The sequence below is a fragment of the Thunnus thynnus genome, chromosome 9, assembly GCF_963924715.1.
Source record: "Thunnus thynnus chromosome 9, fThuThy2.1, whole genome shotgun sequence".
Taxonomy (NCBI): domain Eukaryota; kingdom Metazoa; phylum Chordata; class Actinopteri; order Scombriformes; family Scombridae; genus Thunnus; species Thunnus thynnus.
Window position 1 is genome coordinate 14,576,862 of NC_089525.1, and position 17,872 is coordinate 14,594,733.

Sequence of the window (17,872 nt, forward strand, 5' to 3'; positions counted from 1 at the left end):
GTCTTAGCAACTCTTAGGAAACAATTTAAATGACTTTAGCTTTGGACAAACATTTAAGTGGATTTGGCAAGACAAACGTATCAAGTGAGGAGAGTAAAAAAGTGTGCCTGTAAACAGCACAGAAACAGCTGCGATTATGGGAAACTTTAGGGTGAAAAAGAAAGAAAAAAGAGGAAATCGGTTGTAACTTTTTATACAAATGTACTACGCATATCCTGCCCCGTTTTACTCATATTAAGACGTTTCCAGGTGGTTGCGGTTTATAATTATTCTGTGATTTACCGTGTGATGTTCAGCGTTATAGACTGTGGATGGATCTGGTCCAGCTGTGTTAATCTGCCACACAACCCCACATCTACTGTGTGTGTGTGTGTGTGTGTGTGTGTGTGTGTGTGTGTGTGTGTGTGTGTGTGTGTGTGTGTGTGTGTGTAAGTCCCTATCCAACCTCACCCAAGTGCTGAAACAGCAGTTGAAGTTGTCCACATTGTTTATCCCTCAAAAAACAGCCGAGCAGTCATTGAACCTCCTCCGCAAAACAACGCTCAGTTAAAAGGTACAAACCTTTAGATCTTTACTTAAACATAAAGGAACAGTTGCATCAAACTTTCCAAAAACACTTAAATGTGATGTATGTGTTAAAGGCTAATGTTGACTTCCTTAACAACCGTACTTGATGTTAAGCTAACAGTTTTTACAGGGTCCCTTGAGTCGAGGGTTGCTCAACGCCTCACAATCCTGGTGGCTCTGCAGACTGGAAACCATCATTAACAATTGTCGTCTCTGGCTTTGGATGGCTTACATAAGTTCTCTTCATCTCCCTGCTTTACTAGACCCTCGGGTGCTATTCGGCTTGGGTCCCGTAGTGAAAACCTACCACAGTGTCATCGCTCCATGCTTTGACACATAAGGATGAAGGGAAGAGGAGAAGAAGGGTGGGGGAGAAAAAAACTTTGGAGCTCATTAATAGCTCATGTGATCGTTTGATGCCTCTCTTCAGTCTTGTAATGGGATGGCATGGCTGTAAACTCTCTTTAAGAACTTGCATGCTTAGTCTGTATAGAGAGATTTATAAAAAAAAAAAATATGGAGAAAAGCCTTTAAGGCTCTTGATGTCTTTTTGATTCAGGGCCTCTTGTGAAAATCAGTAGTAGGTGGCTGAGAGACTGGGGTGGAACAAATGACTGGCACCAATCAGAGGGCAATAATTTCACCATGGTTGTCTAAAGTTGAAAGGAGTGTGAAGAGTATGGATGTAATGCCCTGTATTTCCTTCACTGAATGCTATATACAATACAGGAGAGGTTATAGTTTCACTCTATTAAATGCAGCATGCCCTGTTTATCATGTGACAAATCGAATGAGCAAATGTCATAGTGAGTTTTCTCTGGTGTCTTTGTCTCTGCATCTGTGCATTGATATATACCGTGTATTTATGTGTGTGTGTGTGTGTGTGTGTGTGTGAATGGGGTGATATCTCTGCATCTGGGAGCATTTATCAGAGCCCGGCTCCTTCAAGACTCGTCAGGATGAGTAGGCGAGGTGTACACAGTGAGGTCATCGGCTGCTGCAGAGTCTGAAGTGGAGCAAAAAAACTAACTGATTTACAGCTGCTAACAAGCTACACAGTGGCCTGTGAGTTATAGATCCTGTTACTGTGTGTTCTCAACAATAAAATCCTGTCTGTACTATCTGGCGGCTGACAGTTTACATATTGTAGTATACAGTATATAACTTGTATGACCTTACTTACTTACTGAATCTAGTATGGAATAAATTAGGACACAGGGTTACTATAACTACCTGGAGCAATAATTCAACTAACGATACAGCAGTCCAGAAGTTCTTATGTGACTGATAATAAGATACTTTAAAATATATGAGCCTTACTTAAATCAGATCAGGAGTCACAAGGAGTTTTTAATAAAAGCCAAGAACAAAAGGGGTGAATATGAAAACAGAAGTAGAGGGAATTGGATTTTGATGTGTGGCCTGTAACATATTCTGTGCTTTTTTTCTTCTTTTCTGTGCAGCTACTACTGTACCTTCTGTGTGGTACAAACCTACATAACAGTCTGCAAAGCAGGAAAAATAGTTGGAAATCAGATAAAAAATAGAAAAAGGCCGAAAAAAAGAGCCACTACTAAAATCGTTTCATCTCATACCACAAATCGAACAGGCCGCAGAGTAAAAGGAGGGAAGACAGATAGAGGAGTGTAAAGAAAAGCTCCAAGATTAATGTTAAGCGAAAGTGAGAAAATAGGCCTGAGATTACAACCAAAACCTCAAGTGAATTTGGGGGGGAAATGAAATAATGGCTTTTTATGTGTGTGTGTGTGTGTGTGTGTGTGTGTGTGTGTGTGTGTGTGTGTGTGTACTTCTAGTCTGCAGTGCCATCTTGTCCCGCAGTGCCCCTCCGCAGATAAAAGAACGTTTGGAGTCAGCATTCCCACCAATTAGATGGCTTTTAAACACATTTCTGGAAAATAACTTGGCCTGCAGGAGGGCATAAGTCTGTGTCTATGTTTGTGTATGTGCATGCTCATACATGCATATGTGCCCGTGTGTGTGTGTCTCTTAATCCCAATGAAACAGGGCAAGGGGTGTCTTTACTGTCTTTATTGTGCTCCCTACGGTGTAGACTCGTAATTATCCAGTAGGGTGTAATTGCTGAGGATGCGGCATGAAACGTTGGTGTCTGCACATCAGAGCAGACGTCTCAACCAAACACACATGGTGATGCGTCGCACACGTTAGCCTCAATGATTTTTATTGTGTGACATCAAAATGAAGGACCCTTTTTCCTCACCCCTGGCTCTACTTTCCTTCCTTCTCTTCCACCCTTTGATATAATTATCTCCTCATCTCTTGCAGTGATCCACCAAACCTCCTTTGTATATCTTTCCGTCCCTCCTCCTCTCCAGTTCCTCTCATGTCGCCGCAGGGACAAAACTCCACTTTATGCCAAGGCTACATGAGAATAATTTGTGATACATGACATTTGCTTCTTAAAAAAAAAAAAAGTAGTGGCTGCGCCCAGAACCAAAGAGCATAATAAAGCATACCAGAGTGCTGTGTGTTTGGGACAGAAAATTACTGACATGTTGTTGGGTGACTGTCTGGCTTTAATCTGCGTTCAGTGGCCTGGAAGGCTGAACAATGGAGGCCTTGGCCTGTTTCTGCTGAGTGAGGTCCACTGTCTGTCACAGGCTGGCACTCTTGTATAAACACTAGCTAGTGGCTGGGCACACTGGTGACTGCGCATACGAATGAGAATGAATAGGTGCATGTGGGTGTGTGTGTTTACCCCTTCTGCACCGTTCTGTCAGTATTTCAGACTTTGATTGTTTGACAGTGGAAAGGCTCGTTTCTGAAACTCAAACCCCTCGCTTGTGATTTATGAGAGGAGGAAGTGACAGGGGTTACGTGAAGAGAGAAAACATACATCGGCATGCACAAACACACACACACACACACACACACGCACTTATCACAGTGTTATGCTTGAGATTCACAGAAACCGCATGTCATTAATGCTGTTTATCATACTACTAATGCTTCAGTGGAAGTGGACTGCTGCATGCATTAGTCTGATGAACTTGACACCTGTGAGACATGTGCACACCACCTGAGTGCGACTCACGCACGCTCGCACACTGGCATACATGCATGCACACATCTTATATAAAGCTCGTAATGCTAACACTATTCAATTACGCGTTAATGTGTCTGCGCACAGCTACACAATTAAACGGAGGGTTAAAAGGCTTAAATTGGCCTTCAATTAAAGTAAGAGAGACATATTAAAGGTGAGAGAGGGCAAGAAAGAAAAGGGCTGGAAAGCGATCTAGCTGTTTGCTTTAACAATGGGAAAATAAAGAAAGAAATCTCGCTGGCACAAGTCACTGGCACAGCACATTTAGCACCGCGGTGCTTTCAGGAAACTGACTCGATTCATTTGTGCTGATGTGCACATGCCCTCTCCATATGAGCAGCTCATGTGAGAGAAGTTATTGGTGTGAAAACATATCACACAGAGACACATTCACGTACACGCAGACTTCTGACCGCTTCCACAGTTCTGGCCTTTGTTACGGAGATATACATAAACTATGGGTGGTTGGATGGAGTTCACACACATCTGCACATGTGGACACAGATACACAAACACTGCTACCCAACAGGAAGAATGCCCCCTTTTTAAGGGTCGGTGCTGGAAACTTGATCATCTCTGTTCCTGCAGAATGAAATGATGTGCTGTCTATGTTAATTGTCAGCATGATTAATCTACTGTTGTTTCTTTGTAACTTCATACACGCAGCATCCCAAGTTATCCTCCGCTCATACCCACACATACGCATCATAGCAGGAAGCTGTCTCTTACATTTAGGAAACAGAGCTTCTCTAGTCGTAATATTGTTTTATCTATTCAATTATAGAGCTAAAGGATTGATTTCATTATGCTAACTAGACTGGGAAAGATTACCCCGATTATGAAGCTTTAAAGCGTTACATTACATCACGTAATTAAACAGATGTTTTAAAGTTAAAAAAGTACAGCAACAACACTAAGAAATTGCCAAACTTTTTGGGATGTCTAATGAAGACAGTGACAAAGATGGATAGAGAGTCACAGGCAAACAAACACAAACGTTTCACACACTTTTTTTGTGCGGCTCAGTCCACCTGTGTGTAATTAGCAGCAGGCATTTCCCGTCAGGAGGGCTGTGCAGTGCCAGGCAGACTGGGAATCTGACTGGGAGAGAGCCCCATGGGGGGAATGAACTTCCCAAAATTCCCAGTGAGACAACATACGGAAAGACGCGAACGAGACGCCCGTGGAACACAACACCAGGCGACTACCGTGGGTCGCCGTGGCAACCAGACGTCGGGGTCACACGATAGCGGGACAGAGCGTCTCACAGAACATCTAACACTCTCACACATGGACCCCTGCACATGCTAATGTCCCATTTGAGCTCCCCTGTGAGCTGCAACACTATGCAGGCATCCAGTTCTGATTAGTCCATCTGCTCGTACAACCTTTGATGATGAGGGTTTATCTGTGTTATTTCATGATTGCTGAACCACAAATCAGCTTCAGAGCCATGAGCTGTTTTGTCTCAGCTGTGTTGAAAAAGTCAAAGGTCCATGTGGCCACTAGAGGCTGCTGTATCTCTGGATAACACAGTGATTGGCTGTCAGTGTTGTGCTACATGTGCGTCTCACCGGTAGAAATCAGTGATCTGCTTTGCATTCAGTAGTCATGAATGTACAAAGTTATATTACTCAAACGTTATTAAATCCAATTTAAAAGCTGAAGGGCATGATGTGTGTCGGTGGATGAATGTTTCACATTTCGTGCTCCTGCGGTTTATGTTTACTGATGATATCTTCACAAAAATTTCCCCTGAACGTTTACAGCTCCTCATGTTTACTCATTCTCATACAAGCACTAAATATATTTTTTATATGCCTTGACATCATCCTGAAAGAGAAAATGTTTACAGTCAAAAGACTTTGGTCTCATCTAACCACTCTCAACAATGTTTGTTTGTGTGTAAATATTTGTATTTAAATCTCTACACGTCTCATTCATGGGGCAGGATATACCAGTGGTGAAGAGCATATTGGGGCGAGGATTAGAGTAAAGGTAATTTCTTAAAAAAGAGCAGAGAAGAAATACAGAGAAAGGTCTAATAAAGCTGTGTAAGAAGTTGGAATCAATACGCAGAACAACAACAGGGAGAAAAGAGACTTGATTGGGTGAATTGAAGAGTGACAGGATAAATAACAAATCAAATTTACCGGGTATCCATCCCGTCCAGCCTTGCCCTGGTGAGGTTAGAGATTAAAGCATGAAGCATTGAGACAGGTTAGAACAGAAACCAACAGCTGCACACAACACGCTGAATATATATTAACTTACACTTCATTTTAGGAGGAAGCAGATATTTAAATATATATTTAGGATAATGGTTCAGTTTTGACTGATTTGTACGGATGTACACAATTATCCAATTAGCTAATTTACTCTCTGTGGAATTATAAAAGAGATGATTTGCTTACGTCATAACTTTTGACTCCTAGTTTAGAGTTTTATGTCTGTTATTTGATCTTTTTGACATCTGTTTAGATTTACTGTCAAAAGTGATATCTGATTTTTGTGTTTTTGTCTTTTTGTGTCAGAAAATTTTGCATTTCCATCAGTTTCTTGACAGCAACAGGCTCTCATGCTTGACTCTGCTGAATGTTAGGCACAAACTGACAGATTGTGGATTTGGACAGATTTGTGGAGCTGCAGGTGATGTTCCCTTGGCTTTATGGGCTGTAGGCAGGATATTGGGTGTGCTCAGGAACAGGAATTATCCATCGTTTCATGCACACTTAGCGTAAACCAGCTGTAAAGACAGTTTTCGCCAATGTAAACTTTCACTGGATTTTCAAAACGTCAGCCGGAACATTTCTCCGCTCTGATATTTCCGGAACATCCTTCATGTGTTTTTCGGCCCATTTCTGCTTGTGCATATCTGATGTGTGCCACATGTGACCAAACAAATTTTAAATTAGAAATACAATAAAAAGTGTCACTCTTCCCGAGCTGCTCACACAATGTTTCAAATTTAAATTCCAAAAATCCCGAACCTGAATGCACCAGCAGTGTCCGGTTAGTTTTTGTGTTTGTGTCCGTGTGTGTGTGTTTTACCTGTTGTGTGTGTGTGTGTATGAGTGTCAGCAGGAGTTATAGTCCCACAGAGGAGAATAACTTGCTGCTAATAAGTCACTGCTCCCCTAACCATCACCTTGGAACACACATACAGATACAAGCACACACACACACACACACACACACACACACACTAGGTGGTCCATTTATTGCTGTGCTCTGTGGGTGCACATGTGTGAGTGAGTCTGTGACAGTTTGTGTGTCTGTGTGTTCAAGTTTTACTGCTGTGGGAGAAAAGTTGATTTTTGGCTGCAACCGTATTTTATCGAGCACAGTGAGGGATGATACATGCGTGTGTGAGTACATGAGCGTGTTTGCGTGTTTAATGTCAAAAGATAATACCAGCTCAATAAGTTGATCTTAATACTACCTGGATGAGATGAAATTGTACTTACAGGAAGTCCTGCAAGAGAAAAAGAGAAATCAGACATTAGAAAGTAAGTTCTGTGCATCTCCACTGACACATGAAGTAAAACATGTGTGAGTTATGGCAACTTCTGGTTTGTACAGCCATCAATTCCTCCGAACAGTGGTACACAACAAAAAAAAAACAAAAAACTGTACATGCAATGTGGTTTGTTAGATGATGACTGTAATTAACCACCTAAATATGGTACAGAACAAACTCATTAGAGCTGCTTCCAATAGAGTTAGTGGTGAACCCGTTATGATAAGCAGACTTCTGGATAATGGTTCATGTTTTGCATTAGGATATGAAGTCATGTCAAGATTTTGTTTCCAAAGAAGATATGGGTGTATTAGATGGAGGACAAACAGGGAGTGAAAAGGTTTGGGTGTGCTGGCACACTGTGTGCTCCTTTAAAGTATAAAAAAAGATGTCTGAGAGATTTCTGCGGGGCAGTCTTTCAGATCTGATTGAAATGCTCTGATGTTAAGCCTCAGCAGCAGAAAGTACATTCTGCTTTTCATATTGTGCCTAACCAAAAACAACAGTAATGATCAAAGGATTCTCGTTCTTAGTGGTCTTACTGGAATATTCTTTAAACATAAAAAACATTCTTTTAAATGTGAAAGGCCGAGGGCACTAATAAACCACCCAAACCCCCTAAAAAGTGTATACAAACTATATACTTCATATGACTTGGCTCTTAAAAGCTTTTATATTAGTAACTGGTTCATATTTATCTGATTTATATTTAAAACCAATCATGATGCTGATTTATGTGATTGTTAACACAGTTATAGTCTATGGCACGTTTTGGAGCGATGCCACCATTGCAATTCTGGTACAACACAGCTCATCAACATGGATACAACACTAAACATCTACCAAAACCCAACAAGATTGAAAACAGACTCCCTCTATAAGGAAAAGTGGGATATTTGTGGTGTTTTTTTTACTATTTAAACACAAAAAAAGTCCCACTGATGTGACCAGAATCTATGTGAGGCTTGAAGTTTATTTGATGCAAGGGGAAGGGCAGTTTAAGGACGAGATAAATAGAAAAAGAGATGAGAAAATGGAGGTGGTTAGGGCAAAGAAGGTGTCAGGAAAAGAAGAGGAGAGAGGTGTTGGGGTTTATGAGGCATGACGACCAAGTCAATCAAGTTTAGCTGTCAAGTCTAGACGCAGGGACAAGGATCTCCTGGGCCAGACAGTTAGGTAAACAAACAAACACTGACTAAAGAAGCTACGCAGTAAAAGCAGCCTTAACCATTGGACTTTGAGACAGGTGTGTGTGTGTGTGTGGAGACTAATGAGAAAGAGAGACAGAGAATGAGAGAGAAACATAGAAGTAAACAGAAGAGAAGAGGAAAACAAGTAATAGACCAAACAGAGAGAAAATAGTGAGAGTTGACGCAAGAGACAAGGCGACATTGAGCGCTGATTTTAAGATGCTTAACTACTCTGTCTGCCCTCTTTCCTGTTTTTAAGGTCCTTCTATTTCTCCACTCTCATTTGTTTTTTCTGGGGTACTCTTCTGGTCATGTAAAAAGTCATCCTGGAATCATGGTGCAACAGCCTGTACGTGCCACCTACCCCCGCACGATAACCCAGGCTGCAACGTGAGGATGCAAAACTAAACAACAAGACAGCGAGAACCTAAACAGAACCACATCACTCTTTTAGATACAAACCATCCGGCGACAAACAGCAAGCGGCCAAACAGTGTCCGATCTCAGCCGAAGCCTAAATGGCGAGCTTTCTCGTTATGCTAATCCTCCTGAAAAAACACCAAGCGGCTAAATATACAGTACATACCTCCCTGATGAATAACACGGTCATTTAACTGTCCTGGTGTTCGTCTGACGGGTGCGGAGAACTCAGACAGATTTCTGTAGTCTATGTTGATTAAGATGTAATTGGATAGTTGAGTCTGATGATATTCAATACATTGTTTTCAACAAATCCCATAAAAAAAAAGACCAAAACCAACAATGAATTGATTCCACTAACAAGTACTGTTTGTGCAGCCAAAACCTTATGTAGCTTATTCCTCTGTGCCACTAACTTCCATTGTTGTCAAAAAAACTTCTAAAAACACATCAGCTTCACTGTTGCACAGGCTGACATGATTTAGGAAATTATTTAGCCTTTTAAAAAACAAAAGTAAATATCTGTGACTTGTTTTTTTAAGAGTTACATCTTCATTAGAAACAAATGGGCTTCGGCCTGAGCATCAAAAAATGTCAAGGGGTGGACTAACATATGATTGATTTCGGTCTTTTCATGAGATTTGTTGATAATAAGAAAAATATAGAATATCGTCTTATCTTCATCTATCAATAGAGTCTGGATTTGTGGATATCAAATATAGGCATTATGGCACTACAGCGTGTAAAACTGTATATTCGCCTCAACTAATCACTGAATATTGTATTTCAAATAAAATCAAGTAAACAGACAAGTTAAAAAACATCTTGCAAGAATGTATTTCAAGATGCTTTACTGCTTTAGAGGAAATTAAAATACTCCAGAAGGATCAAAGAGCAATAAAGCTTAGTAGTGATTGCTCACTAAGTCACCATGTTCACAGGGGCAGATCTCATCTACAAAATATCCACAACAATGAATCACAGCCAGATCGGAAATTTCCCATCTGACACATATCCTGCAGAGTAGCAACAGTCCTGCAGGTTTTGATAAAATCGTCTACTATTGTTGCGCCGCAATTTGGTGGAGTCAACACTTAGTAAAAACCAATTAAAAAGAAGATGACTCAAACTTAAACATCCGCTCTATCTGTCATGACAACCTGTTGCGTAACAAGAGTTATGTCTCTGCACTGTTTTGGTTCTTCGACAAATGTTTTGCGGTCTGGATGGAAGGAAAAAGCAACACAATAATGGTGGGTAGTGATGTTGGCAAGGGGGAATCTCATTAGGCCCGTACTACTGCAGCTGCTACCGCTCAGTGAGAACGACTGACATCTGGGCAAAGTTAGTGCAACCACATGGCCAAGGTTAGCACTATGTCGGCGCAAATAGGGAGGTAAAGGGAGAAGGGCCAACTGCAGCCCATCATCCACTGGCCTGACTCGTGGGTCACCGCTTTTACCGGCTCTCAAACTTATCCAGTCACCCAGGAAAAGAGAGAGAGTGTGTGTGGGAGCTAGCAAGAGAGAGATGAGAAAGAAAAGAAAAGTCTTCCAGGAAAAGGGAGAGGGAGAGAGAGAAGAAATAAAACAAACAATGCAGGTGGTGGGCGTCACTTACCAGGATCCCCTCTTCTTCCCATCCTTCCACGCTTTCCTGGAGGCCCTGTGAAAACACACAGACAGAGAAATAAATCCCCCAAATCAGCACTGCAGGCATGAGTAGAGAACAACCGAGCGTTGCTTGCTGTTTCACTGCTGGTGATCATGAGTTGCCTGGCATTAAGTCTGCATGAGCTGGCACATGAGACACCACATTGTGTGTCGGTGCGGAATCGACTGGAGGTCAGTGAGGTAAGCGCTAATTCAGATGCTAGAAATAAAAACAAAATCATAGAAAGATCCCGTCACACTCAGAACCAAATGTAGTGTATGATTTTATTTGGAGCTGAACAAACCGGACCTTCAGGTGTGTTTACGACCGATTCTCCCCTCACTCTGGCTGCAGCTCAAGTTCATCAGACCTATTCCTCACACTCCGACACATTTCCGGTAAAAGTTTTCTGCTGTTGATGGAGAAGTCTGGTTGTAAAAAAAAATTGCAGGAGGGGTTGTGGAGAAACCAGGAGATGATGTGGCCGACCTACAGTCTCGGACCTCATGCTGCTGCAAGACCATGAATCATTTCTACACCGCTGTTGATTTGCGTCAGCGTCTGCCTGGTCATTTGGCAGAGCTATTGTTTTACACGGTTACTGCTCAGCAACATGTAGCACCTTACTTTTCATGTCTCTCTTTTCATGTGCCCACCCTTCCCTCGCTCAGTCCTGCTCTTGTGATGAAATAGGAACCATACCGGGTAATGTTCCTGATGCTAAGTGGTTGTGGCTGCAGACATGTTTTCCCTATTGTCATTATTGGAGTTATTGTAGCGGCCTAATCACTTCCTGACTCTGCCAGCCCTTTTAAAGAAAGCTCAATTGTGCTCCTCCACCTCCTGCTCATGTCTACCTCTCTCACTTCTTTCATCCTTATTTCCCTCCTTTTTTCATGCAGCAGCAATAAGCTATTAATGACTTTGGAATTGAAGAAATTAAGCATAGTACAAAAAGAGTCGCCTGTGCTCGGGCTAAGTGAGCCAGTGAAGCAAAATGTCACCTAATCCTACTGTTTTTTGTTCTTTCTCTGATTCCATTTACCATTTGTAGCTGCCACTAGACTTTATTGCCAGAAAAAGAGAGAGAGAGAGAAAAAAACAATGAAAAAAAACAACAATGGAACAATGAAAAATGAGTACAGCTGCGCACCTATTGACTCTCATTTGAAATTGATGACTGAATAATTTTAATCATTTAACACCTCGACGGTTTCAAACCACAGACACAGATGCCAACTAACACACACACACCGTGCCAGCTACAACATTTATATTAATCGCCTCCATATTTCATAATGGAATCTACTTCTCCTGCTTCAGCCCCCGCAGCCATAAACAGCATGGAGCTGTTCTGCTGGGGCCGAGGCCTCTGCAGAGAGGGCTGGGCCATTTCCCTGGGGCTGGAGGGCTGGAGATGGGGAGGACAAGCGGTAATGGGGGAGAGAGGAATGTGTAAGGGAGTGTGGTGGGGAGAAAGACAGTGAGGTAGGAAAATTTGATAGGAGTGACAGAGAGGGAGATATACTGCACTTACAGTAGAGATGTCAGGAGAGTCCAGGAGGGAAGATGACACAGAGCAGCAGCACATAAATGGATGAAGGAAGTCAGATGCATGCATGACTTCACAATCCTTTAAAAATACTTGTATAACATGGTCACTGGGCGTTTGAAGTGTCTCCTCAAACAGGGATATGCATTACGGGATATGGGTCATGGGGGGCCATTTCTGCTCTACCTTTATTTGAGACATAAAAGGCACGTCGGCCGTCAAACGCTGGAGAAGCGGGCGTCAGAGTGACTGAAAGGTGGGACCAAGATTGGTCCTGAGCGGCTGAGTTGAGGGGGAATGGGGGGGGGTCATGCTGATGTAGGACTGGATTGACTGGAGAAATTAATGGGAAAAACAGCAGCGCAGGAGAGCAGAGTGTGTGTTTGTGTGTGTGCTTTTAAGTGTGGAAGTGGCTCTGATTTCTATTCCAGGAGAAAGAGTGAACACATACATAATAACAAACAAACACACATAAACGCAAAGACACATGACATGACTCAGGTGTCAGCACTGACTTCCTGTTTCACTGTGACATACCGGGGGCAGAAAATGTCACACGAGCACACCAAAATAGAAACAGTGTGTACGTTAGAGAGAGTAAGCGATAGGGATGGACTGGGGGTTGAGGACATGTTTTACGCAATGTGTGTACCAACACAGTAATAGGCTGAATCATAATTTGACTATTAAAGTTTCATGGCTCAAGGCAAAAAAAAAAAAGATGCAGTACAGTGCAGAGATTGGAGGACAAGTACTGAACGAGGAGGTTGTCCTTCACTGTGTTGAAACCCACCCCCAAGAAAGAAAGATAGACTTCCACAAATGTCATGCCCCTAAGAAAGAAAACAACATCCTGTGCATAGATCTCTCTGTGAGACACACAACCATTTATGCTCACTCAGCATCAGCTGTCACGAATATGAATATGATCATGTAAACAGCTACCTGGGATGATAATACACACACACGCACACACACACACATACACACAAGATGAACTGCATTTGACTGTGGAAGGCTGTGTGTACTGTTTGCCTGTAGCTGAAAGTTAACCGCTCTTTTCTATATTTGTGGGGCTACAAAGCATGCGGTCCAAAGTTTGGCTGGAGGCCAGCTAGCAGGCCATCCCTTCCTAGAACTCTATGTGTGAGTTTGTGTTTGTGTGTTGAGTGAGATAATGTCAGAGAGCTGAGACCAAGAGAAACAAACACATGGATCTCTGCCCAGATCATCAGCACCCTTCATTAGCAACCGGAAAAGTACCCATACTTAACATTGCAGTCCTGTACACACACACGCACACGCACACAACTTGCAATTTCTCCATCAACGCTTTTACTGGTTTTAAGTAAGGGTGTCTAGATACAAAGATACACAATCTGTCTCTTTGAATTTCTGTCTCCATCTCTCTCCCTTTTTCTCTCAAAACATACAGAGCAACAGTGAATGTTACCAAATGCATCTCAGTATCCTCCCTGCATCTCTATGACCTTCGGTTTGGAGCCTGCTTTAGACACACATACACACACACACACACACACACACACATCCTCCATCTGCTCTGTCTGTTTCTCATAGCCGTGGCTCGGCTTGATTTAGCTACTGTGACATTTCTCGCAAACAAAGTGCTTCCAGGGAACAAAGCGTAGGATTGGTGGAACACTGACTCCCCCCCCCACCCCCCACCCTTTTCTCTTCGTTTAGGCCCCATTTTGTTTAACCCAACAACTGGGAGCAATAAAGAGCCAAATGAAAATAGCAGAATGTGATACTCCGTATGCACAACCACAGGACTTACATCCATCCATCTATCCATCTGCCCCCCCCCCCCAACACTCTCCACTGTTGCATATCCTCCTTCTCCTCCTGCGACAGGGGAAAATTTAATTTAACTGGAAAGGAAGAGAAAGGTGGGGTGTGGGTGTGGAGAGGAAGGGTGTAAGTGGGGAAGGTCAACTTCTTGCTTCCATGTTAGCTGGAGGCGATGTGTCTCTGCAGCACCTCCTGTCTCACTTATTTTTCCTACTTAAGAATGGTATTTAATAAAAAATCCCAGTAGCAGATTTTCCTCTAATTAGCTTTAATTACAATCACAACAGTCAGAACAAACTAAAAATCAGGTCTAGTTTTGACAAAAACTGCATTTTACTTCAATGATTGCAGAGCAGACAGAAAGAATCCAAAGTTTTGACTGAAGAAATATTAATAACATACATCATTTGTTTAAACTTAGCTAGTGAGCTGTTTTGTCAAAGACTGAATTAATTTGCTCATAATGAAACGTCTCAGTCAATTGGAATTGCTGAGAATGTTTACTGACATAAGATATCTCCGTGAGGATTCCCCTCGTTTTGTTTTGTCTCTGCACAAATGGGCGCAGCTGTTTAGCCTCTTTGTCTGAAACAACACAACTTCTCCCTCACCATCTCCTGATCTATCATCGTTTCCCTGTGTTTGTCCAGCGTTCGTTCCAATGAGACGGGGGGACACATGCGGTGGATGTAAACAGCGACAAGAAAGTGAAAAGACAACGGATGTGATTCACATGCTGGAGATTCATTCTCCAGCTGCCCTGCGTCTCTTCTGGGTCAGCCTGGGTTGAACCCCTCAGACAGGGTTCATACCCATCCAGTCACACTAGTGGGCACCAGCAGATAACCAGAAACTGGAGGAAACAGTTACCTGCAATACACCTGCATCACAATATCTCAATAATTTAAACTGTTATTATCTCTAATTATCTTGTTTTTGAACACATCACTGCCATGAACAGTTATTTTTGTGACTTATATAAGCATTACACAGCCAGTAATAGAGCATACAGACTGTCTGTGTTGTGGACTATACTTCACCTCTCTCACTGTTGAAATGTGGTTAGAGAGAGATGCTATACAGTAAACATCACTGTGGTATTCATGCAAAGGTCATCTGCGATGGGGAAACAAGAAGCTGAGAGCACATCGGTACCAAGTCGACCTTCCTGTTTTACTTTCAGTATCAAGCCTTGCGTGACTGCAGGGTGGATTTTCTCTGAGCTGGGTGAGAGGCCGTCTGTGTGAGAGGCTATCTGAGAGTGTATTTGTGTGAGAGAAGGGATGCCGATTTCATGCCCCATGCAAGTGTGTTCAACATATAGTTTTCCTGACACGCTCTGTCAAGGCTGAGTGACGCTGGTGTAAACCCATGTGTGTGTGTGTGTGAGTGTGTATGCATGCATGCTCTTACAGCTGCGGGGTTATTTAGGTGTTTATGTCTGTTGCATTGTTCATTTGCTCCTAATGAGCACCATCTATGAAAAGCTCACCAGACCTGCATTTGTTTGGGTTTCTAATCTCTGACAATGAATTTGTGCTTTTGGTGTGACTGAATGTCCCCTTTGGAAAAATTTGATTATGTGTTTATATTTTCTTGAGAGCATGTGCATGTTTGAAACAGAACCAGGAGGTGGAAGAGAGAAACAGTGGTGTTCTGCTAGTCTGCTTCTGTGATGTCCGGCAGGTGGTTCGCGTTGATTGGCAGGCTGGTGCTGAAAGGCTGCCTGGGTAGTCACTGTGTGTCACAGCTAATGAAAGGCGAAGGCACAGACAGGCCCACCCCACACAGAGAGACAGACGTAGTCAAAACAATGAGAGCGGCCTAGCAAAACACAGCCAGCACCAGCCGAGCACGGCAAATAAGAGCAGATCACAACAAAGCTGACCAGAACATCCAAAGTTCAGCAGTTAGAAGACAAGGGCTTTGTCCTCAGGTGCTACCGGCTGTATTACATACTGAAACGGAGGCAGAAAAGGTAGTCTGAGGACTGAAATGAATGTTTAGCCAAGGTCATGACACATCTCGCCTCATCTCTCTGTAGTTAGTAGATAACAGCCAAAACATTAGATACACTCATGAAATATATGGCATTCATTGTGTTCCTTCCCTGAAGTTGTTATATATCATAAAAGTGTATTAACTTTTAGAAGATAGCAAAGGCGGGAAACCCTGAAAAATGTTGGATGCTCAGAGTTTGTTATGAGCTCAAGTAAATACAAGCATGTCTATGAGTCTGTGCATGCTTGTCCTTTTTTTTTTTTTTTTTTTTTTTTTAAAAGAATGCCCTTGCGTGACGATGTTTTAAATGAGTTGACCCCAGATAAACAAACCCTGCTTAGCTGAAAGTGAATCACATGCGCGTGCACCCACATACACCTTCACACTTAGATGTGTGTTTGTTGATGCTGGTCATGTTGGTGTGTATAAGAAAGACTTGGTTTTCAGCGCAATTCAGACTAACTCCTGGGTGGTACTTCCATTAGAAGAGACTGTAACCACAGACATTGGAATTTGGGTACTCAAGAGGATTTTAAGCGTACAAACACACTTGAACGCAAATGAGCAATCCCCACACCTTTACACGCACATACACGCCTATCCTCTATGGCTTCAGCTTGGCAGTAAAAATATCTGCACATTTTTCATGTTGCTATCTTAGAAAAAGTGTCAACAGCACTGGCTATTGAGAAACCTCCTATGACGAATTGCCACCCTCAGATGTGAGAACCAGTGAATCCCATAACGAATGGGAGATCTGGCTGAAGGAAGGGGACAGCAGCCATTGCTGCAACGTTGAGGTGAGAACGAGGGTTATGTTTGTAGATAAGATCAATTTGGGGCCACCAATGCTACAAGAACTTCCAGGAAGCCTCGAGGTGTGAAATCCAGTCCTCATGGAGAATAAACACAAGGGTTAACACAAACTGGCACGCATGTAGGGCGGGGATTAAGATAATACACGGGTCACCTGAAGGAGCATAGGCCTTCAGGTGGTGTGACCGATGGCAAGGTTGTGTCTTGAGAGTACGCGACTACTGTGTGCTTCTTTAAGCATTTGGATCACATTCTTAAGATTGATAATAATGTTATGTGATTGATTGATTTAAGATAACTGTATTAGACTCTTTAAAGTGATGAACATCAGTGGCATCAATGTGTGCTGTGGTAATTTGACAAGGATTTTTTGAAGTGTCAGTTTCGTCCAGTGCCAGTCTATGTCGAATGGTGGTCTGTAACAGGCTAAAATGCTCTTTTATCTTTGTATCCTTTATTCATTCATAAAATGTGGTTCTAGTTTGACGTTCTGGAACATGTTAGAGCAAAACCGGAGAGCTGGGCATGGAGGGAATGGGGGGTGGGGTCTTCAAGTGTAAAGGAATAAAGAGAAAAGTGCACTAATCACCATGACTTTAAACGAAAACTGCAGTATTTGTGTGTGGCTGTAATAGAAGACAGTGTGTGGGGCGACGTGTGGGCCATGGTTGAGGAAACATGGTGTGAATGTTCAAAAGGAGGAGCTTTATTCCAGCTAGTCTCCTTCTTTAACCCCGACAGTTTTACTGGAAAGAATTCCACCCCCTCTATCTTCCTCTTTCTTCAAACCAAATCCCAGTCAACTGAAATCAAATTCATGTCTCCATCATTATTTCTAGTTCTATCTTTTTTCACAGGTGTCTCACCCCTGATGCCCTTTGCCATTATCTTAAGCTAGCTTCTTGTTCTGGTATATGTCTCTTCTTCTCTCACACCTGAAACAGACAGGTAATTACAGCCTCTGTGGAAGCCAAGGTGAGAGCATGCAGCCAGCCGTGCACCCAGTGGAATATGGTGCAGATTGTCCAGAGGCTGATTACACAGACGTGACTTGGCGTGCCACAAAATAATCTAAACTGACATGCCAAACAGCCAAACACTATTGCCCATCCGCAACAATCATTTCCTGTTTAACATCTAACTTTCCTGTTTAACTCCAACTTCCAACTAAACTTGTTATTTGCATTTCCACTGTATAACCATCTCCCTCAACTCTGCTTTTGAAGATTGTATAAAGCTAAGATCAAGAATGTAAT

The 17,872-nt window shown here is 42.5% G+C and overlaps 1 protein-coding gene across 1 annotated transcript in view; it reads right to left on the minus strand.

Annotated features, from left to right (window-relative positions):
• Positions 1–17,872, minus strand: part of col23a1a (collagen type XXIII alpha 1 chain a) — a 121,712-nt gene that overhangs the window by 23,486 nt on the left and 80,354 nt on the right. The window contains 2 exon segments of the mRNA XM_067599072.1: positions 5,806–5,832; positions 10,383–10,447. Of these exon segments, the coding sequence (XP_067455173.1) occupies positions 5,806–5,832; positions 10,383–10,447 (92 nt within the window).